This window comes from Chionomys nivalis, chromosome X (genome assembly GCF_950005125.1).
Source record: "Chionomys nivalis chromosome X, mChiNiv1.1, whole genome shotgun sequence".
Classification (NCBI taxonomy): domain Eukaryota; kingdom Metazoa; phylum Chordata; class Mammalia; order Rodentia; family Cricetidae; genus Chionomys; species Chionomys nivalis.
In genome coordinates this window covers 52,587,104-52,613,715 of record NC_080112.1, presented here as the reverse complement: position 1 = coordinate 52,613,715, position 26,612 = coordinate 52,587,104, and the positions used below count along the sequence as shown (strand labels likewise).

Below are 26,612 nucleotides of genomic sequence, written 5' to 3'. Positions count from 1 at the left end.
TTTTTTTAATTTTATCCCTGCCACTGTTACTACTGGTCCCATTGAAACTGGCAAGATTAATCAGATCTGTGAGTCAGTTATTTCTAGTTCTAGCTTTTACTCTCCACCATTGCTGGTGGCATGGTGGCTCTGGGACAGGGTGGCTTATGGTGCTGAATAATTTCCCCGACTCCTTCATGTATAAAAGAATATGTGAATGGTGTGGCCACACAGATGTAATTTTGTTTTAAATTATGTGTGTTCTTCATGGCCTCTATGTCTCTCTTGTTATTATATTTAAAACTCCCATGGCTCAAAAAAATAAACATGGTTTCTCCATATAACACATGACCACCACCATTTTGACTAAGGTCAGATGACCTCAGCACTATCTTAACTGAAGTCAGGTGTCCTCAGCACTATCTTAACTGAAGTCAGGTGTCCTCAGCACCATTTTAACTGAGGCCTAGGTCAGTTGAGCATGTCCTGCCATCTTTACTGAGGTATTACCTGCCTAGCCCCACTGTTCACTCACATTTTGTCTCTAAATTCCTTTTACTGACTGTCACATGTGTGTTTTACCAGTGGCATGCCTTTGGTAGGGCCCATCAAAAGAATCCACTTTGCCCAACTCCTGTTCACTGTGTGTGTGTGTGTGTGTGTGTGTATACATGTGCCTTAACTGTGTATAAACATAAGTTAGCTTTAACTCTGTGTATATGTGTATAAATGAATGTATATTTACTGTTAAAATGTATAATTGTCTGTCTGTTATATCTCATTGCAACTAAGAAAACAAAAAGTCTCATGTTTTAAAGCAGGGTTTTTTTTTTTTTTTTTTTTTTTTTGGTTTTTCGAGACAGGGTTTCTCTGTGGTTTTGGAGCCTGTCCTGGAACTAGCTCTTGTAGACCAGGCTGGATTCGAACTCACAGAGATCCGCCTGCCTCTGCCTCCCGAGTGCTGGGATTAAAGGCGTGCGCATCCACCGCCCAGCAAGTCTCATGTTTTAAATTGGTTTGTACTCTTAAATCTCTTACAAAAATATGGTATATTTAATCAAATCCTGCTTTAAAATATATTAAGCTGTTCTCTACTATTGTCAGTTCTACCATTAAGTTTCTATTGCAAACAGTTTTTTCTTCTTTGTCTTTTACAAGTATAAATCTTACCTGTTAAGTTGAGAGCCAGTACAGTCATCCCTGGACCCAGCTTTCTAGGCAGAGTCTATACTGTAGTTATAACTTATCTATATCCAATAAACAGCCCACAACTGCTAGAGATCTGGGGAATATAGCATTAAATATTTAATTTTTAAAAGACTTCTCATAACAGAAATAGATATGTGGGCTCCTAGCAGCAACACTCTATTTCCACCAAAAAAGACAGAAGACAGATGAGCATGGAACAATGTCCATCTACATTTCACTTCATCAACTTCCAAGTGCTGATCACTGGGCAAAACTGCCTTTGATCTAAACTGAAGATCTCCAGACAGTAGACAGAATCACTGGAATTGACAGCCTAGCTGCTCAGGTCAAGGTAGGCTTGTCTTCCTACAGATTTCTAACCAACAGGATCTACTAAAGCCTGGCTTGCCCTGCACTAAAAAGCAAAATTCAACCCTCAACAACCATGGAGGACCCTGAGGAGTGACTCTGGGTAGCCAACCAAGTAAGTTCTCTATCATTTTTTAATCAATAACTCAAGTAAAACTGTTTCTTTTTCAAAGATCTCTGATGCAGTTTGACAGTTGAGAGGGTTTGTCAGTTTAAAAGGACAGCCTCATCAAACAAATTTCAGTAAGATCAAAATTCTCACTCATGCTGCCTTTCATAGTCTTAAAGATACATTTCATCATAGAAAAAATATCTGTCACAGTCATTATGGTATAAATATGCTGCTTTTTGAAACTTATGTTTTCACAAAGCCAAAAATTCTTGTGAGTTCCACGGAGCCAAATTTAAAGATCCACCTTAAACAGGTCAGATAACATCCCTCTCAGTTACCTGGTCCTAAAAAAAACAAAAATCTTTTCTTTTTAAACTTAACTTTGTCCTCTGTTCTGCCAACATCTTGCTGGTGTAAGAGACACCAGACAGTTCCATACCACAAACTCGGGACAAGAGTAAAGAGACAAGCTAATGTAGGATGTGACCAGCACCCAGCTTTCTCAGCCCCCACCAAGACAATGCCCACAAATAAGCAGGAAGCAGTCTTGAGAATTCACCTACGCAATTTCTTTAACCTGTTGTTCCTAACTTCCTGCCTTTTTATTATAAAAAGGAGATGGGAATATTATGATCTGCGGCTGGCTTGTCCTGCCACTTGGGTACCCTGTCCCTTTAAGAGACAAGCCCCACCCACTCCCCCTTCCACCCAGGAAAGCAGATCTTCTGCCTCATTCCCATGGAAGAAGTGGCTACTGCCTCTCTCCCCACTTCTTCATCTCTTCTCCCCCTCCCTCTTCCCCTTTCCCTTCCCTTTTATATCCCACTAAGTAACTCTATACCCAAATTCTCTCTGCATGGTATATCTGTCTGTCTTTTACCCACTGCTATCTCTCAATATCTTGGTCTCCCACCTATTGAGGACCCACCAAGGTCTTGGGTGGTGGGACCTGCTGTCTCTCTGGCCCACCTGCTGGGTCACCTGCCACTGCCCCGCATGGGACATTGAACACTTTAGAGAATAACAGTAACTCTAATTGGCTTATAAAGTCATTTTGAGGATAGGAAAATTATTCCCGAGGCCTTATATATTTGTTGTTGCTGATATTCAAATTTAATTCTAATGTTATTTGGTTGTTGTTAATCATAGAGTTACAGTGGTAAATAAGTAAGAATATCTCCATACCAGGTTGCATAACTCAAATGGAAATAACTTTTTATAATAATGTACAAAAGTTATCAAAAACAAGTATATTTTATCACTTAGGTATTATTATAATTATTATTATCATTATTCCTTTAAAAGAACACCTTCACATTGTTATTCACAAGGAAAAGGTGACAAGGTATTCTCTTAATACAGCCAGTTGTTTCTGAATTGGCAAAGAGAATAATTTGCTTAAAAGTTAGAAAAGGAAAGAATGTATATGACCCCCACGGAGCATGTGCTATGTATATATTATAGTGAAATCAATATAGAAATAAATTGTCAGGTTCACAATAGGATATATTTTAAGCAATAAAAACTTTTTACATCTGTGAGTAAAAATGCATAAATTATTAAATAATGTAACACTAGATGTACGTATTTTGCATATGTTAACATTTAAACACACTAGAAATAGCTCATGAAATTGCTTATGAAAATGTCTACTGATAGTTATTTTAAAAGGCAATTCCACTGAAAAACAAACCTCAGGTCTCAAAACACCAAATAAGGCCAAAAAAAGTATATCAAAATCTATATAGGAAATATATGAAAACTTCCAATGATCCACTAACTTTTCAATTTACAAATCAACCCAATAAAAAGACACATGTCGTTAACTTCTCAAGGGATGTGCTAGTTTGAAAATGAAAACATTTTGTGGAACAAACCTGATATTGTCATGAATAACCTAAAATACCAATACTTGGTTAATTAAAGTTAAAAAGTTTTTGGAGAAAGTTATTATACAGAATATGAAAGAATTATATTAATCCTCCTTTAGATTCACTAAAAAGAAAAATTTAATTATGCAATTCTAAAATAACAAAACAAAACTTCTTATTACTTATTTTTCTCAAATAATTTATTAGAAAATTCTGTGCAATAACTTATAACATATATTTAGATACTCTCTTATCACAGTAGCAAGGAAAGGATAGACAACTAAAATATAAAATATGAGTTAGGTGAAATCCGCAGCTTTTGGATCACCATACATAAACTTTAATCAGCCTACTTGTTGGACATATGTTGTTAAAATTCAAAGGAGTCAATAAAAAGAAAGCATTTTCAAAACTATGACTTTATTTACCAGAGGGACTGTAATCGGCACCAGTTTGTATGAATCATACCATATTTCTCATTATACTTGGATGTCCTTGAGATGCCTATCTTCAATGTATTATCACAGTTCTACTAAAGGCAATGAATATTTCCACATACATTTCACTTAGCATTAACTAGGTCAGGCAATATTATATGATTAAAAAGATATAAGGCATATAACTTCCTTTATCCAGCCACAAGTTGGTTAGTCTATCTTCTGATTACAATGTGAATATAAATCAATCTTTACTGCACAGATTTACAAAGGCAGTGATCAAAGGAAAACAACCTTTGTTGTTTATTATAATAGTCATTACTGTGACTGCAGTATTGAGGGGACAAATATAGGCTCTGCTGCATGCCAGAAAAGTATTATACCATATAGCTACAGTCTACATAGATGATGTATTTTAATCTAGAGCTACAATTTTATGAGATTACATGACACAAACAAAAATAGCTGGAGTAAATATCTAAGATAATAGAAACTGACCACCATATGAAGATTTATTTTAAAACAGCATTAATAAATGTACTCTTCAAATTGATACACTAGCTCTTACACTGTTTTTGAACTTCAAATTTTCATTATGCCTCTCATCTGTACACCAATGGAGGAAGAGAAAACATAAATATACATCAATGCATCAGTAGTGAAGGGATTCAAACCCCATCCCTGAGAAAGCCCGCCAAAAATCAGCCCCTTCTTGGGGCTGCTCAAGATCACTTTTTTTAATTAAATATTTATTTATTTATTATGTATACAGTATTCTTCCTATGTGTATGCCTGAAGATCAGAAGAGGCCACCAGACCTCACTACAGATGGTTGTGAGCCACCATGTGGTTGCTGGGAATTGAACTCAGGACCTTTGGAAGAGCAGGCAATGCTCTTAACCGCTGAGCCATCTCTCCAGCCCCTCAAGATCACTTCTATAGGCTCTATAAGATGGGGTAGCCAAATTTGTCATGTGATTCCTTCCTTACCTCCCCAAGGGTCACCCTGGGATTGCCTTGCTTTGTTCATTAAACCTGGAAGTATAATTTGGTTTCATTTGGCTTATTGCGTTGGCATTGGAGGAACCCAGCAATGGGGATCTAATACCTATCAATTGGGATTATATTCTCATGGTAGTTTCAATGAGAAATATGTTCCTTAAGTACATGACTTGAACATGTGGTCCTCAGTTACTAGTGCTGTTTGCAGAGGTTTTAGTACCTTTAAGAGGTAGAGTCTTAATGGAGGAAATATCCCATGGATGATGGGCTTTCTGTGTTTATGGCTTCACCCTACTTCTTTCCCTCTGTCTATCTCTTTCTGTGGGAAGGTCATTTGTCTATCTGTTGCTTTCATTGGTTAATTAATAAAGAAACTGCTCGGCCTGATAAGTCAGAACATAGGTGGGTGGAGTAAACAGAACAGAATGCTGGGAAGAAGGGAAGTTAGGCAATCACCATGCCTCTCCTCTCTGGGGCAGACGCAAGGGAGCCAGCCGCCAGGTCAGACATGCTGAATCTTTCTCGGTAAGCCACCACCTTGTGGTGCTACACAGATTACTAAATATGGGTTAAAGTAAGATGTGAGAATTAGCCAATAAGAGGCTGAAACTAATGGTCCAGGCAGTGTTTAAATGAATATAAATTGTGTGTTGTTATTTCAGGTGTAAAGCTAGCTGTGCAGGAGCCAGGTGGCAGGAATGCAGCCCGCTGCTTCTTCTACATCTTCCTATCTCAGCACACCCACCCTCTCCTTTCTGCCTTCATGCTTTCTCTACAGAAGTGAAATGTGATTCCAGTTTTCTGTTCCTACAGTCAAGCCATGTCTTCTCCTCTATAATAGACTCTGATTCTATTGAATGATAAGTCAATATAAATAATTTTTCCCTCTGGTTACTTCTGGTCATGGTGTTTTATCAAAGCAAATGATATAGAAAAATCAGTTAGCTTTAGCACCAGGAAACAGTTTTTGCTCATTTCAGAGGTTTCAGAGGGGAGCAAAACCAAGGTCTCTTCTATTTGCAACTGAGATAGAAGTCATTGGTGCTGTATTTTGCCAATGGCTATGGCTGTCTTCTGCTCATATTCTAGTAAGTTAACTGAGGCAAAATTAACAAGTGGTGGACTAATTTATTTGTCAGATAAAATTTCAAGATGGTGTAACACTGAGTCTATAGTATAGTTATTACTGATTATTCTTATGCAAATCTACAGTGAAAGAGGAGGAAATTGTCAGCCTAAAGAAGAAAGGAGCACTAGGAAATTTAGGGTTGACCTAAGGCATGTAATAAAACAGAGGCTGCAGTTATTAAAAAGATTAGCACTACTGAAGAAAAGCCTCCTACTCTGAAGGAGAACTATGGGAAATGTGGTCCAGGGCAAGACCCTACCCATCAAAAGTTTCAACTTGTACAAGAAGATGGCCTATATGGTATTTCAACCTCTTAGAAAGCAACAGGATATGAACGTGTTGCTAATGAGATTCAAGGGGATTAAGGTACATTCCAAGCTGTCACAGGAACTTGGAAGTATTATTTTCTCAGTTTGGCTTGGAAGGCATAAAATATGCAAACTAGGAGTGGGATGAAGATTCTTCCTCCATACTTTCAGAGAGCAGCTGAGGCCAAGCAAAGTGCAACAGAGCTACAATCACTAAGATGAGACTTAGAGGCTATTGCACAAACATGGGATAGTAAAGCCTGTTTTTTAGTGGTGACCCCAAGATGTTCATGATGCTAGAGTTGGGAAACATCTGGCAGTGAGAAGGGCACACAGACAATGAATCATCTCAAGAAGGAGATGTATAATTTAGGTAGTAAAGCTGGAGTGTTGAAAACATCTAAGCCATTTAAAACTAAAACTTTCAGTACCAGGTATGCAGCTACAGGATTTAGTTTTACCTGTTCCACTTGTTTCTTGCTTTGGTATAATATTTTTTCATGAAGCTCTCATACCTTCATTTTGGAATTAGAGGGTATATACTATGCCATTATATATTGGAAGTGTTTGGTCCCAAATCCAGGAAAAAAGGGCTAACTGAGGTGCCTATTGACATATCAAATCTGACCACCAGATTCTCCTAGCATCCCTAAGTTCCTAACTAATTACAGGGTACTATTGACTGGCATACCACTTCACCTATCCTAAACTTCTCCAGCCTAAGGAATCTACCTTCCCATCCCTCAGCTTCTCTGATTCCTATATAACTCAAATATTTGGGTTACACAGCTCTTTTGGTTCCTTTGTCCCCTTTGGCTATTTGGTCCCTTTGTTTCCTGGCCTCCTGGCTCCTTGGATCCTGGCACTCCCCTCCCTCTCCCAACTTTTCTGGCATTGCCTAACTCAGTTGGCTCATCACATCCACTATGGACTCTCTCAGAGGTCTCTGCCTCTGCCTGGTTTTCTTACTCTTATCTATAATTAAAAATCTCAACCTGTTAGGAGCAGTCATGTCTTTCTTTTAATTCTTTTTTTGTTCATTCATCAGGTATCAAAACTGCATGAGTGGCTTAAATGAATTACTTTCCAAGGGACTTGACCACCCTGAACTAAGCTGCTGATTTGACTCTCCTAAGATAAGCACTGATCATTTGTTTTGTTTCCACTGACTTTTGCTATCCACCAAATTTGATTCCAAACTTTAGACTCTGATGCTTAAGTTTTTTATTCCCTTCACCAGCTATTCCTTAGCCATCCCCTAAGTGTCCTTCTGGACTCTGAATCTTCTACACCCTCCCAAGGCACCCAGCTGAGCACTCTACTGGAATCTCTTAGCTCTAGTTTGCTACTAAAGACACACACACTTAGCTTCTCCCTTTTCCCAAAAGCCTTAAGTGACCACCTGAGACCTTTCCTTGTTTCCTCCTACATAAGAGCTACCTACAAACTTGCAACTTCCTTAAGCTTTTCTGGGCCACTACCATATCTCTCAGCTCCTTCCTACAATCCCTCAGATTCTGCTCTCAGTTCAGTCCTAAAATTTCCTCTCCCAGAATTTCCTGCACTGTCTATCCTGACCTTTCCTCTCATCTCACGTCTACTCTCATCTTATACCACAGCTTCTCTGAGCCCTTCTGTGCCACCTGTGCTCTCTTTCAAATCCATTTTGGAGCTTATAGGAACCCTCCCCCAGCAGTATTTCATTTTGAGATGCTTTCTTCCTCCCCCAGAATCAGATTTTATTAAAGCTTTGCTATATATTTCTACAAACAGCTTGGTTTTAGTACAGCTCAATGACAAAAGATTGGCACACCAGATTTTCAAATTCTCTCATACAGTAACAACTTTTCCCACTTCACATACACACACCCACATACACACAAAGAAAAACACCAAAATCTCTTATATCTAAACTTGCTCTGCTCTATATTTCCAAAAATCTCTGTCTAAATTTCCCTACTTTCCATTCTTAAAAGTCTCTGTGATTTCTTAAATTCTTAAATCTTAATCTGTATTATTTCTTTGTGCTCTCCTCTCAGAAATAAACCTCTTAAACTATTTTGTAAACTCTATCTTGGGATTTGTAAGTTCATTGGATGTGGTTAAAATCTATAGAATCTCTAACAAAAAATATGGCTTAAATTTTAAAGACTCCTTGTAATGGTGGATATGAAGCATGAACCCACCATCTTCTGAAACCAGAGAAAGCTTCCAGTGGCAGGACTAGGATACTAACTGTTAAGTTGGGAATGTAGTCCCCGGCCCCCAGGCCTGAGAGTTGTATTGGTTTGGACTCCAAATCCCAGCATGCCAGATCAGAACCACTCCCATAGGGCATTTATGTAAGCTCCCAAAGGAGAAACACAAGGTCTCTTTTCCTTCCTCCTGGTGGTTGCATTTGCATTAGTGGCCACCCAGTTCCCCCTCAAAGACACCCAAGAGCACAGGAATCCAATTAAAGCTGTATATATTTTAATTTGGCTTGTTGTGATTTGGCTTGATTGGAATTTTTGCTTCAGCAGAGAGCTCATATTAGGAAAAATTCCTAACATCTGGAGATCCCACTGGGTAGGGCAGCATTTCTGCATGGCCCTAGGCCATGTGTCAAAAGCCCCCTAGTCTACAGTCTGAGCTTTCTACACCACGCTAAAACCAGATCTTGGGCTATAGCAGCTGGGTCTTGGTGAGTCCCTTTTTCTTCTCTATGCTATAGGGTTTTGGGGGACCCAGTTTTACTTATTTTGTCGATTATCAGACTCTTGTTGAAGTCGTGAGCTCATGCCAAGAGTTTGATCTCAACAGTGGCCAGAACAGCAAGACCAGGCTTGGCTGAGGTGGGATTTGTTTGCTTTGGGACAACAAGCAATCAATTTCCATAACCCCATTGGGCTTGAGAGCTATTTTAGTGGATATGCTATAATAGACTCAGGTCACTTGGATAGAAATAGACTCTAAAATGGGCACTTGCAGTTCAAATCCAGATCTACTGTCTCCCCTGGGATACCTCTTACAAAATCTTTATAAATTAAGCTCCCTACCCTTGGCCCTCTCTGCATACTGGGCTAGCTCCTGCAATCCTCCCCAGTCTCCTCCTATACCAGATACCACCATAGCTTCGCCCTTCTCTGTCCTCTACAGGAGGGAGTCAATAACATTATAAAAGTTCATGTTCCCATTTCTCTTCCAGATCTCTCTTAGACAAAAAAAGTGGCTAGGTTCCTTTTCTACTAATCCTTCTGAAAAAAGTTAGAAAAGGTTGAGGAGGGTCCCCAAACTACTACATGGGAATTGGTGAAAATGGCCTTTAAAATTTTTAATGCCTGAAAAGAAATGCTGTTGAATTAATCCAAGATAGGTATTTCAAAAATGCTGTGGCTTCAAAATTGAAGTCAAGAGGTATGTTACTTTGGAGAAGAGATTTTGCTTTTGTTTCCACAGAAAACGAGAGGCTCTGGGTTTATTCAGAATTAAGAAAAATCAACTTTGATCAAGGAAGACCACCTGAGAAATTTCCAGCAAGAATAGATGGCCCAGATGTCTGAGTTCTTCATCCAGAACAGGTTTAAGACTTCTGCCTGAGATGATCAAGACTCACAGGATACTTCAGTCAGGACTTGATCATAACTCTAAATTTTCTTTAGGTCCCCATAGGATTATCACCACCCCCACCATTTGGAAGTAGCCTGGAATACTATGCCCACATTCACCAAAAAATGGACTATGGATATTTTCCTTTGTTTTTTTTTAAAAAGAGGGAGAAGTGGTGTGGGAGAATTGTCTGTATTCTGTCAATCATGTTATAAATAAACGCTGATTGGCCAGCCAGGAAATATAGGTGGGAAAACCAGATAGGTAGGAAGTAGAAATGATGTAATGAGAACAGGAGAATTCTGGGAAGGAGGAAGTTGATTCCTCCCACTCCTGCCCAGACCACCGAAGCAGCAGGATGTGATCTGCCCCACTGAAAAAGGTACTGAGCCACATGGCTAACATAGATCCGAAAAATGGGTTAATCAAGATGTGACAGTTAGCCAGTGAGAGGCTAGCACTAATGGGTCAATTAACTTATAATTTATGGAGACCTATGTGTGATTTTCTTTGGGTCTAAACAGTTGTGGGGTATCGGGCAGGACAAAAAAACCCAACAAACAAGCAGGCCCCCCGTTCATGTTACAGTTGCAGAATTAACTGTGACTGCCACCAGCTGCAATAGTTAGGCAAGCTGGCCCTGTACCATGCCAGAGCAGCATAAAAGAGACAGCTCTGTAAGTAGTGATGTGGGTGAGCCAGCCCCAAATTGGGAGCATGTGATACCTGTCCCCAATACCTATAGGTTTGGTATCAGTATGCATGGGGGAGAGCTACCCTCCTCTTGCTGCTACTCATCAGTCTGGGGAAGGTGTTAGAGCAAACCCTTGAGTTATACAAACATTACAGCTATATCTGAGGCCACCAGCTGCAACACTAAGCAGAGCAGACCCTGCAACTCTACAGAGCAACACAATACAATCAACCATGTCAGCACAGGTATGGGTGACCCAGCCCTGAAGTTATAAGGATGGGAGAGCTCTCTCATCTGTCTTGTTGCTGCTGCATAAACAGGGGAGGGCTGCTCATTGCTCCATCCCAGGTCATTAATGTCTGGTGCTGAGGGTAAAGTTGAACCTGTGATCATAAGAGTGAGAAAACTATATTGGACCACAGCCAGCTGCAATACTCAGGAGAACAGGCCCTGAACCTCACCAGGGGAGTACAATAAAACCAAACATGTCAGCTCAGGAGTGGGTAAGCCAGCCCTGAAGATGTAAGCATGGAAGAGCTCTCCCTCTGTTCCAGTTGCAGATTTTGGTTTCTGATCTCTGTTCCAGCAGAGGATTCTGATTTGTGAGTTTACCCCTAAATAACCATCTATTTCTCTATTCTGAGCTAGTGTGGGATTTCTTTTAAGTAACCGTCTTTAACCCATCTATTTGGTGATGACATGGGTGAGGGAGAGATGCCTTCCTTCTCCTCTACTCTTCAAAACCTGGGGAAGGTAGTAAAGTAGACCCTGGGGTCATAAGTACATGAGAGCTATCTCTGTCTCCCACCAGTGGCTATAATTAGCAGAGCCAGCCCTGTTCCTCAATAGTTCAGCACAATAGAGCCAACATTGTCAGTTCAGGTATGGATGAGATGAACTTGAAAGCATTGGATAGATCTCCAAATTTGTCTTCTGTCTTATGATTGTTTCTGCAGGGGAGAGTATCCTGCCTATCCCATCCCTGGCCCATCAATGTTTGGGGCAGGGAGTAGAGTTGTCTCTGTAATCATAAGCTCTACTGGACCATTACATGACATATGACAGCTGAACCACTCAGGAGAGCAGGCCCTACACTCATCAAGGCAGCACAAAAAGTCAAAATTGATGGTTCAGGTGTGGATGAGCCAGCCCTGAAGCTGTAAACATGGCAGAAGACTCTCCATTTCTCATTAATCTTATGGTTTCATGGGCAGGGTAGAGCAGACCTCCTACCCCATCCCTGGCCCATAAATGTGTGAGTCAAGTGGTAGAGCTGACCCTGTCACCATAAGAGCAGAAAACTGTACTGGAACACAATTGCTGTAACAGTCAGGAGAGCAGGCCCTGCACCTCTACAAGGCATCACAACAGAGCAATCGCTGTTAACTCAGATATGAAGGAGCCAGCTGTGGTGCTGAAGAAGGAGAGAGTTCTCTCCATTTCTCATCTGTCTTGTAGTGCCTGGGCTTTAAGCAGGTAGCAGACTTTGCCCTCTGGCTATAAAAATGTGAGAGCTATTTGTGATCACCACTAGCTGACACAGATGATCAAGCTGGCCCTGCACTATGACAGGGCAGCAAAATAGAGACAACCCCATAAGAAAAGGTGTGAGTGAGTCATCCCTAATATTTGAGCATGTAAGTGATGTCCCCATACCCATTTGTTTTTGATGGCATGCTAGGGGAAGAGTTGCCCTCCTTCTACTCCCCACTCATCAAATCTGGAGAAGGTGTTAGAGTTGACACTTTGTTCATAAGAGAACAAGAGCTATCTCTGTCCCTCGCCAGTTTCAAAACTCGGCAGAGCAGGCCCTGTACCTCAATAGGGCATAACAATGGAGTCAACAATGCCAGCTCAGGTATGGGTGGGTCATCCCTGATCTTGTAAAGCATGGGAGAGATCACCCCATTTCTCATCTGTCTTGTGGCTGCATGGGTAGGGGATACTGACCCCTACCCCATCTGAGCCCATCAATTCTGCTCCTAGGGGAAGAGCTTACCCTGTGGTCATATGACCCTAAAAACTCCATTGGACCACCATCAGCTACAACACTTAAAAGAGCAGACCCTGCATCTCACCAGGGCAGCAAATAGAGTCAACAGTGTCAGCTCAGATGTTGGTGAGCCAGAACAAAAATTACAAGCATGGGAGAACACTCCCCATTTCTCATGTGTCTTAAGGTTGTATTGACAGGGAAACTATGCCCTTCTATGCCATCCCCAGACCTTCAATGTCTAGTGCAGGTGGTAGAACTGACCCTGTTACCATAAGCACAGGAAAACAGTACTGGAACACAATAGCTACAACACTCAGGAGAACAGGTCATGCCTCACAACAAGGTAGTACAATAGAGCTATCTCTATTACCTTTATTACCTTATGTATGCATGAGCCATCCCCAAATTAATGGGGATATCTCTCCATTTTTCATCCATCTTGACACTGAATAGGCAGGGAAGTGTGGACCTCCTATCCCATCCCTGGTCCATCATTGTCTGGAGCTGGGGCTAGAGCTGTCCTTATGATTATAAGAGTGGGAAAATTATACTGGACCACCATCAAGTGCAACACTCAGGAGAGCAGGCCCTGCACCTCACCAGGGCAGCACAATAGAGCAACTATATCAGTACAGGAGTGGATGAGCCAACACTGAAGATATAAGCATCGATAAACCTCTCCCTATTTCTCATCTTCATGTTGTGACAGCATCTGTGGTTGGTAGAATACCTTTCCCTGGGTTCAAAAGATTGAGAGAGAGACTGAGCCAGCAACTTAGGACAGAGCAGGTCTGAGGCAGTGATCTCCAAAAGAGCAGGAATGAGCCAGCGACCTAGGCTGGAGCAAGCCTGAAACCATGGGAGCAGGAACAGATCCAGACCAGGGTCGTTTCCGGATACAGAATTGAGCCAGCTACCTAGGTTGGAGCAAGCTCCATGGGAGCAGGAGCAGACCCAGACCACTGACTTCTGCAGGGGCAGGACTGAGCCAGCACCCTGGGCCAGAGCAGACCTTAGACAGAAAACTCCGCAGGAGCAGGTATAGGGGAGCAACCGCTGAGCAAGTGCACCAGAGCCAGAGACTGCTGTGGGTCCAAGCATGAATCTGGGACCTTTGATGGAGTAGACCTGAGCCAGGACCCCTGTGGGTCTAAACGTGAGTCTATGACATCTGAGGGAGTAGGCAGGAACCAGAGATTTCTGCGGGTCCATGCATGAGTCTGGGACCTCTGAGGGAGTAGGCCTGAGCGAGGTTCTCTGTCAGAATGGGCATACCCAAGTCCTTTGCAGGACCAACCCCAAGCCAGGGACCTCTGCAGGAGTGAATCCAGACCAAGGACATTTACCAAAACAGGTCTTAGCACACAACTGAGGCCAGAGCAGGCCTGAGACAGCAAACTCCAAGTGAGCAGAGCAAAGTCTTAGAGCACTAAGCAACCTCCAGGAACATGGAGTGACCAAAGAGGTAACCAGAACCATGGTACTTACTGTACTATGAGGAACAACCATCTGAGCCTTAGATTCACTGGCACCTAGAAGATTAATCAGCAGAATCACAGACAGCCCCATCCACACTAATTAGAGGAAAAGATGAGTAGACAAGGTAAGAACACACGCAACACCACAAAGAGCAACATGACACCAGTAAAATCTAGAGACCCTACAATAGCAAGACTTGAACAACCAAATATAGATGAAGCAGAAGAAAATGACCTAAAAAATAACCTCAGGATAATGTTTGAAACTCTTAAAGAGGAAATGAGAAATTCCCCCCAAAGAAATGGAGGAAAAGACAAACAAAAATTGGAAGACATTAAAAGATTGAGAGTGCTATCCCTTTAAGTGGTAGCCACAATATTCTGACAAGCTGGCACTTTACTATGCCATGGCAGAGGAATAATGACAACTCTTTAAATAGTGACATGGGCAAATAAGTCCTAAATTGTGAGTTTGTGAGAACTGTCACCATTACCCATCTCTTTTGTGGTGGCATGCATGGGAGAGAGCTGTCCTCCTCCTCCCTCCACTCATCAAAGCCTGAGAAATCTGGTAGAACAGAGTGTGGGGTCATAAATGCATAAGAGCTATCTCTGACCTCCCACTAACTGCAGCACACAGCAGAGAAAGCCCCGAACCTCAACAGGACAACAAAATAAAGCCCACATTTTCAGCTCATGTGTGGGTGACCAAAGCCTGAAGTTATAAGTATGGGATAGCTCTTCCCATTTTTCTTCTGTCTTGTGGTCACTTGGGCAGGGGAAAGCTGCCTACTTTCTCCATCCCTGACTCATAAGTGGTCAGACAGGTGGTAGAGCTGTCCCTATAATCCAAAGAGTGAGAAGACTCTACTGGACCACAAGCAACTGAACCACTCAGGACAGCAATCTGCACCAGGGCAGCCCAGATATGGTAAGTCAACCACCAAGTTGTAAGCATGGGAGAGTGTTCCCCATTTCTCATCACTCCTATGCCTGCATGGCATGGGAGTGCTATCCTCCTAACCCATCGGTGACACATGAATGTCTGGGTCAGGTGGTAGAGCTGACCCTGGGACCATAAAAACAGAAAGCTGTACTGGAATACAATAGCTCCAACACTCAGGAGAGCAGGCCCTGCATCTCAACAAGGCATTACAACAGAGCCATCTAGCCCTGTGGTCAAAAGAGTAGGAGAGCTATCAGTGATTGCCACCAGCTGCAATACCTGGGTGAGCTGACCCTGCACCATGCCAGGGCAGCACAATAGACATCAATGTAAGTGGAGGCATGAGCAAGCCTGCTCCAAAGTGTGAGCATGTCAGAGCTATTCCCTTATACATCTGCCTTTGGCACCATGTTTGGGACAGTGTTGCCCCCCTGCTCCCTACTACTCATCAAATCTAGGGAAGGTGTTAGAGCAGGCACTGTGGTCATACGAGGATAAGAGGTTATCTATGACCCCCACCAGCTGCAAGATGCAGAAGAGAAAACCATGCATATCAACAGGGCAGCACAATAGAGCCAACCAGATCAGCTCATGTGTGGATGAGCCAGTTCCAAATTTGTAAGCATGGGAGAGCTCTCTCTATTTCTCATCTGTCATGTGGCTGCTGGGAAGCAGGGGACTACCTCCAACCCCATCTCAACCCATCAATGTCTGCGGCTGGGGAAGAGTTGTATGGGCAGGGGAAAAATATCCTCTACCCCATCTCAGCCCATCAGTGTCTTTTGCAGGAGTTAGAGTTGACCCTGTGATCATAAATGCCAGAAAACTCTATTGGACTAGTACCAGCTGTAAAACTTAGAAGAACAGATCCTGCATCTCACCAGGGCAGCAAATGGAGTCAACATTGTCAGCCTGTGTGTTTGTGAGCCAACCTAGAAGTTGTAAGCATGGGAGAGCACTACCCATTTTTTCATCTGTCTTATGGCTGCATTGGCAGAGAAGTGCTACCTTCTTACCCATTCCTGGACCTTCAATGTCTGGGGCAGGTGGAAGAGCTTACCTTGTCACCATGAGAGCAGGAAAACAGTCCTGGGACACAATAACTACAACACTCAACAGAGCAGGCCTGCTAGCACAACTATGGATAAGTCATCCCCAAACTTGGAAGCATGGGAGAGCTCTCACAATTTTGGTCCTTCTTGAAGCTGCATTAGCAGGCGAGAGTGGTCATTGCTGGCTCAACATATTTTGGGGCTGGGGATATAACTGGCTCTCTGACCATTATGGCAGGAAAACTATATTGAACCACCACCAGCGACAACACTCAGGAGAACATGCCCTGTATCTCACTAGTGCAGCACAATAGAGCTAACCACTTCGTACTGGCATTTCAATTGTATTTTAGTAAGTAAATCTTGCCTGAAGATCTGAGAGTAAAATAGCCCCCATGGCCTTAGAGGCCAGGTAGTGCTAATACACACCTTTAATCCTAGTAGCCATACTATTTTGTCACTGAAACCATGCAGTGCATGCCTTTCATCCCAGTGGTGTATGCCTTTAATTCCAGCCTTAGAAAAGATTATAAAATGGGAGGAGACAGCTCACAGGCACAATCTCTTTCTGAGTTTCCTGGTGACAGGATGGATCACCATTTCGAATGGAGGTTGAGGTAAGAACCAGTAGCTGACTGCTTTGCTTTTCAGATCATCAGGTTGAACCTCAATATCAGTCTCTAAGCTTTTTGTTTATTATGCATTGCCACTACAGTTCAGGTACAGGGGACTCAACCCCAAACCTGTAAGCATGGGGTTGTATGTCTCCACATTTCTCTTTTGTCTTATTGTTGCATGGGCAGGAGAGGGGTGTCTCCTACCATATCCTAGCCCATCAATGTCTGGTGCTAGGGTTAGAGTTGATCCTGTGATCATAAGGGCAAGAAAACTACTTTGGACCAGCTGAAACTTTCAGCAGAGCAGCCCCTGCACCACACCTAGGTACCACAAAAGAGCCAACCATATCAGCTCAGATGTGGGAGAACCAGCCCCAATGTTGTACCCAAAGGAGAGCGCTCCACATTTCTCATCTATCTTGTGGCTATATGGGCAGGGAGTGAGTATTCCTGCTAGCCCATGTCTGATCCATCAATGTCTTTCAATGAGGATAGACATTGTGATATTAAGATTGAGAAAACTATTGGATCACCACCAGCTATAACACTCAGGAGAACTGGTCCTGCATATCACCAAGGAACTACAATAGAGCTAACCATGTAGGGTCATGTATGGGTGGGCCATCCCCCAAGTTGTGAGCATGTGAGAGTTGTCCCCATTACCCATTTATTTGGTAGCAACACATGTTGAAGAGAGCTGCCTCCCTCCTCCCCCATCCATCAAATTCTGGTGGCAGGTGGTAGAGCCTCCCCTGTGGACATAAGAGCAGGAGAGCTATATCTGATCCCTACCAGCTACTACACTCAGCAGAGCAGGCCATGTACCTTGTCAGGAAATCACAATATAGCTATCTGTGTCAGCTCATGAGTAGGTGAGCCAGCCCTAAAGTTGTAAGCATGGGATTGCTCTCTGGATTTCACATCTGATTTGTGGCTGCATGGGCACGGGGCTGCTGCCTGCCAATCCCATCCCAAGCCCATAAATGTGTGGGGCTGCTAAAGTTAGAGCTGACCCCTGTAATCATTAGAGCAGGAGAACCATATTGAACCATGACCAGCTGTAATACTCAGGAGATCATGCTTTGCACCTCACCAAGGCAGCACAATAGAATCAACCATGACAGTTCAGGAGTGGATACACCAGCTATAACATTGTAAACATGGGATACCTCTCCCCAATTTTATCTGTATTGTGGATGCATGGGCAGTGCAGAGAAGCCCTCCTATCCTACCTATGACTTTTCATTTTCTGGGGCTGGCAGTAGAGCTGATCCTATGATTATTAAATCAGGAAAACTACACTGAACCACCACGAGCTCAATACTCACCAGGGCAGCATAATACAGCCAACCAAATCTGCTCAGATATAAGTGAGCTATCCCCAAAATTGTAAGCATGGGAGAGCTCTCCCCATTTCTCATCTGTCTTGTTGCTGCATGGGCAGGTGATGGCTGACCCTACCCCATCCCTGGTCCATCAATGTCTGAGACAAGTGGTAGAGCTGACCCTGTGACCAGAAGAGAAACTGCCATGAACTACAACCCACTGCAACACTTAGGAATGGCAGCCCTGAACCTCACCAAGGCATCACAATAGAGCCATCCCTGTTAGCACAGATATGAACGAGCCAGTCCCAAAGTTGTAACATAGGAGAGCTCTCAACATTTCTCATGTGTTTTGATATGCTAGGTCCAAAACAGATATGAATGCTGGCCCTGTAGTTATAACTATGGGAGAGCTATCCCTGACCCTTACCAGCTGCAATACCTGGGAGAACTGGCCCTGAATCATGCCAGGGCAGAACAATAGTGACAGCCTTATTAGGAGAGGTGTGATTGAGCTAGGCCCACAATTGTGAGTATGGGAGTGCTGTCTTGGTGGTGCCATAGGTGGGAGAGTGCTACCCTCTCCCCAGGTAAAGGTCTGAGGAAGATCTCTGAGCTAACCCCATGGTCATTAGAGTAGAAAATAACTTATCTTTGACCCCAATCATCTGCAAAACTTGCCAGAGCAGGCCCTGTTTCTCAATAGGGCAGCACAATAGTGCCAACATTGCCAGTTCAGGTGTGAGTGAGCCAGGTCTGAAGTTGTAAGCATGGGTGAGTTCTCCCCATTTCTCATCTGCATGGGCAGGGCAGAACTGCTCTCCTACCCCATACCTCATTCATCGATGTTCTGGACAAGTGTTAGAGCTGACCCTGTGACCATAAGATCTGGAACACTGTACTGGAGTACAATCAGCTACAATGCTCAGGAGAATGGACCATGTTCCTCACCAAGGTAGTGCAATAAAGCCACCCCTGTTAGTTCAGTTGTGGACGAGCCAGCCCAGAAATAGTAAGCATGGGAGAGCACTCCCCATTTCTCATGTGTCTTATGGCGCCAGGGCCCATAGCAGGTAGCAGAGTTGGAGCTGTAGTCATACATGTGGAGGAGCTATCTCAGATCCCCAAAGCTGCAATACCTGGGAGAACTGGCCCCAAACCATGCTGAAGTAGCCTAATAGAGACAATCTGTTAGCAGAGGTGTGGGTGGTATGGAGAGCTGACACCATTAGCCATCACTTTGGTGGTGGTATGGGTATAGGATACATCCCCTCCTCCCTGCCTATCACTGTCTTAGAGAGGTCTTTGAGATGACCCTGTGGTCATAGAAGTAGGAGAATTATCTCTGACCCCCACAACACTTGGCAGAGCAGGCCCTCCTCCTCACCTTGCCAGTTCAGATGTGGGTGAGCCAGCCCCAAAGTTGTAAGTATAGAAGAACTCTCCCTATTTGTCCTCTGTCTTGTTGCTGCGTGGGCAGGGGAGCGCTACCCTTCTACCCCATTACTTGCCCATCAATATATGGGGCAGGTGTTATATCTTACCCTGTGACGATAAAAGCAGCAAAACTTTACTGGACCACTACCAGCTGCAAAGCTAAGGTGAGCAGGCCCTGCGCCTCTCCAGGGTAGCACAATAGAGCCAATCATGTCAGCTTAGCTATGTGTGAGACAGCCCCAAATTTGTAAGCCTTGCAGAGTTCTCATAATTTCTCATCTGTCCTGTGACTGCATGGGCAGGGAAGTGCTGCCCTCCTACCTCATCTCTGGCCCACCAATGTCTGGGGCATGTTGTAGAGTTGAATCTTTGACCTTAATAGTGATAAAACCATACTGGTAGCCATACTCTCAGGAGAGCAGGCCCTGTACTTCACCAAGGACACACAATAGAATCATTTCTGTTAGCTCAGTGTGGAAGAGCCAGTTCACTCTGTTGTAAACATAGGAGAGCTCTCCACATTTCTTATGTGTCTTGAGGTGCCAGGGCCTGTAGTAGGTGGGACAGCTGTCCCTGTATTCATAAGAGTGGGAGAGCTATCCCTGACCCTCACAAGCTGCAACACCCAGAAGAAATGGCCTTGAACCAATCCAGGGCAGAACTATAGAGACAGCCCTGTTAGGTGAAGTGTGGATAAGCTAGCCCCAAATTTGTGAGTATGGAATAGCTGTCCCCATTACCTATTGATAGGGTAGTATAAACCAGAGGCCTTGAACCAGAAGCATGATTCTTTGCAATGAACAATTGCAAATTAAACAAAAACTGACAAAGGTAATCAAAGCATGACTCACTGTGTCACACTGCAGCTTCCATGACAAGATTTTTAACTTTCTGCTTTTTAATTTTCTATTTTCTCTTAACTTTTGTTTTATTTGGGTGGTGTGCAGGGTGTAAGTCAGATGCTATGGAACACGGAAATGAATGGGATCAAGAAACATGATATAAAAGACATATAGAATAAATTAATCAAAAATACATTTCTACAGTGTGTGTGTATGTGCACACATGTATGCATGTACACATAGGTACACACATTCCAAAATATGTTGAGGTCAGAGCATAATATATCAGAGTTTGTTATTTCCTTCTACATGTCGGTACTAGGGCTTGAACCCGGGTCCTCAAGCTTGGCAAGACGTGTCTTATTTATTGTATCATATCATCTGAGAATATCATTTTCTGAGCTTATTTCTTGTTAATTATCCCTGTTCTGATAAGAAATTACAAGATAAGCTCTAGTAAACATGTTTCATAACTGAAACAATTAAGACTAGACTTTAATTGACAATAAATTTATCAGTAAAATTTGATCTTTTGAGTCATTTCAGACATTTTTCAGAAAGTAATCTGTCAGAAACACCTCTTGAGTATGTCCTGTTTAAAAAATAATTTAATATTTCAAAGATCATTTAATTATAAATTTCTATATTCTTCAGTTTCTGTCCAAGTATCAATTTCATTCATATTTAAGAACTCACTAATTTTGCTTCTCAAACTTCTAAATGTTTGGTCATGTCTTAGCAAAGGGATAACAGACTAATTTCATAATGTTAGCACAATACGGAAGTGTCTCATTGGGTACCAGGAAAGAAGAAGTCAGAGGTCAAGAAACCATAATGCTGCTAATTCAGGTGCCCAGAAGATATGGATTTGTAGATTCAGTGACAAAGATGGAAGTTATTTAAGAGTGATATGGTAAAAATACAAAGCCTGCAATTCTGTCTGCCAATTAATGAAGGAAAACATAAATAACCATCAATTGATGACCTCCCCAAAATGACAAATTCTAACAGAAGCAGTACAGTTTTAAACATTCTGATTTAAATAATAAATCATATTGCCTTTTAGAAAGCACGTGAACAAAATTAACAAGAGTAATTAATCAATTATAGCTGAGTTATCTATTAAATTATTGGGTAGAATAATTAAATAATTATCTATTTGTAATTATTTGTAATAAACGGCCTCCAATACAGCATGCTCCAACCATGAGTTACAAATAGTGTAGAATTTTTTTTTGTTTTCCTCTTTGTCCTCACAAAGTGTTACACTTCAGTTTTAAAACTTTGTATATTGAGAACTATATTTTTATGTGAATTTGTAATGTCAGATAGACCCTAGCACATTTTATATTCTCAGAATACAGGAAAGCACTAAAGGACATTCTTTTCTAATTTTAGTTATTGTTTAGACAGGATCTCATTCTGCATGACTTTTTATTTTGGGTTTACTATATGTAACTGTAAAGTCTGAGTGAGACAGAAAATAATTAAGACAAACCATATTAAAAATTAAGATAGTCAAGAAATTTACCAACCTTCAGGATCAAGAAGCTTTTCTATGCCTAAGTGACATTTGGCGATATTGAAGGCATGCTCCAGTCTTTGTGTGGCTGACTGCTGGGAAACCACATTATTCCAATCAAAGAGTTCTGGCCTGAAACAGATATATACATAAAGAAATAAATAAATTAATATGCAATGCACTATGAAACCTTTTCAATTCTTAACCGAGATTTTTTTGTTTGACTTTTTAATTCTCAAAGTCTATAAGAATTAATAGATTCCTATTGCCTGTGGTGGTTTGAGTGAGAAAAGCCCTTGTATGCTTGCTCCCCAGTTAGTGGTACTATCTAGTAAGGATTAGGAGGTATGGCGTTGTTGTAGTAGGCGTGGCTTTGTAGGGGTGGACTTTGGGTCTTCAACAGCAGATTCCAGGCCTAGTCTCTTTTTTTCTCTTGCCTACAATTTGAAGATGAGATGTGGGCTCTCAGCTACTTTTCTAGAATCATGTCTGTCTGTTTGCTGTAACTCTACACTATAATGATTATGTACTAACCCTTTGAAACTGAGGAAGCCCCCAACTAAATGAACTATGAGTTATTTCAGTCATTGTATCTCCTCACAGCAATACAATAACTAAAACATTATCCCTCAATAACATTTTTTTAATTTAAATAAATTGCAATTTTAACCTAGGATGTAGACATTTCCCATGTTAAGGGTGTAAAAAAATTGTGAATTATGCCACAATAAAATTGAAAAAGATAAAATTCATTAAGAAAATAAGGAAGAAATTATTATTAAACTTCATCTATTAATAAAAATATGCTACTTAATCAATCTTGAGATTGAAATATGATCTATTCACAAGTAACTTCTAAATTCCCAAGCCTATCTTATATCTCTTCTTTGAGTTTCTAATTCATCATCATCACAAAAGCAATAATTCCATGTTTTCTAGACAGAACAGTACTACTGTACTCATGAATCCATTGTAACAATGGTTGCCTGCAGAAGATATTCACAAGAGGTAGTCTATTGATATTCTAGGATAGGTAGGGGAGTGGCACAAGAACACACTCCCCTAAATGAAGGCTATTGAAAGTTGATGGATGCTAGAAGAGAGACAGTATGTTGTTTTTGTTTGGTTGGTTTTAGGTATGAAACGTGGTAGGTTGACCAAACTCCAGTTGATGATCCCACACACTTGTGATTTGAACAGCATTTATTACACCTATTGTGTTATGAAAAGGTGGAGTATTAACTTCCTAGCCTCTAATCACCGAAACTGCACCCAGCATAGATCAGATAGGATATGGAAAGACATGTCGTCTTGTGTATGCGGGTGGTGGAGGTAATATCTACAGGCTTGACCCTGGGTGAGAACATGGCAAGGTTAAGTATGGAATTGCATGGCATCAGCAACATAAAGTATCCTGTAGGTGAGTGTGAATAGGCCAGAAGAAGTTGAGAACCTAGGTATGGGCTGTATTACAGATGGAAGATTGTAGACCTACTGATAATCTTGAATTTGGGACCCTAGATGAGATTATAGATCTCTACAGCAAAGTACAGGTAGTCATTCTGGGACAAATCAGTGGTGATTCAATATAGGCTAGGTTTCATAGTATGTGAAAAATGAATATCCAGCTATGGGTAGAAGTGATTCACCAGTATAAACCCTGGGTAACAACTAGGGATACTCACCAATCCAGATTCTGGTGGAAGTCTAGAATTAGAGTAAGGTGATACTGGCAAATAAAATGGTAGTTACTGTGGGTATTTATGAAAGACTGGGTACTGGGGCAAGCCTAGATATTGACTACAGCGCAAGAGGATGTGGTCAAAGTAGGCTGGAACACAGTATTTAAGAAGGCTAGAGATGTCAAACCAAACTGAGGTCATGGTGGTGGTAATATAAACAGAATTGACCAAGGCAACAGACCAGACATGCAAACACTGATTATGGAATGGGTTCAGATAACCTGCAAAGCCTGCACAAGGGATCCTGTAGGTGGAGTGGTTTTTACAGGTCCTAGCTAGACTCTGGATATGGAAACAACACAGATAGGGGGAGAAGTAGGCCTAGACTTTAGATTTCAACCCTGTAGTAGGTGGAGTTCTCTAAGTAGGGTATAGGTGCCATTCCAAAGCAAAGAAAAGGCTGTTCTATCTAGGCTAGATATCATGGGCTATGTAATATAAGTACCTAATGTTTAAGTGTAAGAGGGGGTGGGTACTCAATAGGTTAGATCCTGGTGGTGCACTAGAAATTTTGGGTATGGAGTGTGTGGGGATTTATGCAGCACAAATAATCTTATGGTTGTGAGGGAACTACTGGAAGTGTAGATGTTGAAGAGCACAGAATGAGGTGATGGTAGGGTGTAATAATTGAAAATCTATAGAAAGGGGTCATTATTGAAAGTTCAGGCAGTCAGGATAGATCTGATCATAGGCTATGGGAGCCAGAAGATATCCACTGGCATGTGGAAAAAAACTAATACCCAGTGGAGAGAAAACTCACAAGCAAGACCAAGGGAGAGGACTTGGAAACATATAGATTTAGAGTATTATGGCATAAGCTTAAAAAAGAATCCTTGGGATAGATATGAGTAGGCTGATCATGATGTGAGTCAAGGTGTTGGCTACAACACAGGAGGAAGAGGTAGGGCATAATAAGGCATGGGAATTGAGCACATGGGAAAAAATATATGTCACTACTGCAAGGTGCTGGAGGTCAAATCATGACAGGGTGGCAATTAGATCCCATTTGACATGGAAAGGAAGCATGCTGTTTGTATGTGAGTGTACTTAACAGGCTTGACTCACAGAGAGGACATGAAAAGATGTAGGGAGTGGAATGCTCTAAGTAAGACAAAGGGCTTTGATGATGAGGTAGATAGGGTAGGTCTTGTCAGGAGACTAGAAGTTAGCTACATCATATGAAGAGATGGTACAACTAGCAATGGACTTAGAATTTTGGACACTGTGGGAGGTAAGAGATCTATATTGCACTGATCTGGTGCCAATACAAAATTGTACAGTGGCTATTCAATATATGCTATATCATACTGGACATGCAAAACAAGTGCCCAGTGGGAGACAGAAGAACTTTGAGTTTGGTAAGGGGAGTTGTATGAAAGTGAAAGTGTCTTATGGGTAGATATGGACAGGCCAGTCCCTGGTGGAAGCCTAAATGTTGTTTATAGCCCAAAAGGAGGTAGTAGAACTAGGCTGGGATGTAGGATTTCTAATACTACTGAGGAATAGAGTTGACTAGGAGAAAGCAAGGTGGGTCAGAATAGGTCCAGTCTGTGCTTTTGGAATCAGAGTTTATCCATTTTATATGGATAAACTTTCGGGAGGTATACTCAACAGTCTAGACCCTGGAGGAGGACATGGAAAATCTGGGAATATAGTGGACTGCTATCAGTATGTCAAAGTATCATCTGTGAAGATGTAGGTGTAGAGGGTACTGACAGGAGACTATATGTTGTCTTCAGCACTGCAGAAATTGGTGGGACTAGGCTATGCTTCAGGAATTGAAAATCTACATGCAGTTTTCAGAATAGGCAGGTACACTGACTATGCAACTAGGACTAGATCCAGTGGGTAGGATGTAGGAAAACATGTACCCACTTGTTTGTGGGCTATACACAAGCTAGGCTTTAGAGAAGGAACTGGGGAGTCTGGGTATGGAATGTGGTCCTGTAGACAGTATCAAAAGTCTGTTTGGTGGATACTGGTATATCATGTCCAGGATAAAACACCGGTGTTGGTTATAATACAAAAAGAGGTGGCAGAACTAAGCCAGCTTGAGGGATGTGGAACCCTGCAGAACCCTACAAGCTCCTACTGCAAAGCATAGCTGAACAGACTATGTCTGTGCACTGGCACTATACCAGGCACTATGCAGGAAGTGGAAAATTTAGTTTCTTGTGTGGGGGTGGTATACTCAACAGGCTTAACTAAAGGGGAGGACATGTGAATAATAGGTAATGAGTGGAGTGGTGTAGGTGGCACAAAAGACAGTATTAACAGAAGCTTAGATGTAAGCAGAGAAATCAGTGGTGAGAATAGTCATGTGACTGAGTATAGGGACCATGGACAAGGATAGAGGTCTCCACTGAATTTTTTAAGTGCCATTCTAGAATAAAGCAGTATCTGTTCAATCTAAGCTAGATCCCACAGGATACAGCACAATGTACTGAGTGGAGACTATAGTCACCAGGTTATGCATTAAGGCAGAATGTAAGAGATCTATGCTTGGAGTATGGTGGTGTAGGAAGCTCAAAATGCCATGGAGGTGGATGTTATTAAGGTGGCTCTTGGAGAAATGCTCTATGTTGGCAATACCCAGGATAAGATGGTAGTACTAACTTGGGGTACCAGGGTTAGGAACACTGCTGAGGCCAAGAGGCAGCCAGCAGATGGCAAGTTGTACCAGACTAGGTGTGTTCTTTGCCTGTGGGAACCAGAACCATATTTATCTGGTCAATGTGGAAAAACAAATATCTTGGTGTGGAGAGGAGTCTTTAAAATTCTAGATCATAGAGGAAGACAGGGAAAGTCTTGCAATATATTAGAGTGGTGTAGGTGTCTCAAAATGTCCTTGCCATGAATGTGGGTAGAGAGGGTACTATCCAGAGTCTATATGTTGGCCATATCATAGCAGGAGTTGCTGAGGAGTAGGCTTTGCTTCAGGAATTGAAACTCTGTAGAAGCCTAGAACTTCCTTCTTT

At 42.0% G+C, this 26,612-nt stretch overlaps 1 protein-coding gene across 1 annotated transcript in view; it reads right to left on the bottom strand.

Moving 5' to 3' along the window:
• Dmd (dystrophin) overlaps positions 1-26,612 on the bottom strand; it is a 2,258,623-nt gene that overhangs the window by 1,648,028 nt on the left and 583,983 nt on the right. The window contains exon 7 of the mRNA XM_057760244.1: positions 21,906-22,024. Within this exon, the coding sequence (XP_057616227.1) occupies positions 21,906-22,024 (119 nt within the window). The remainder of the gene's footprint in view (positions 1-21,905; positions 22,025-26,612) is intronic.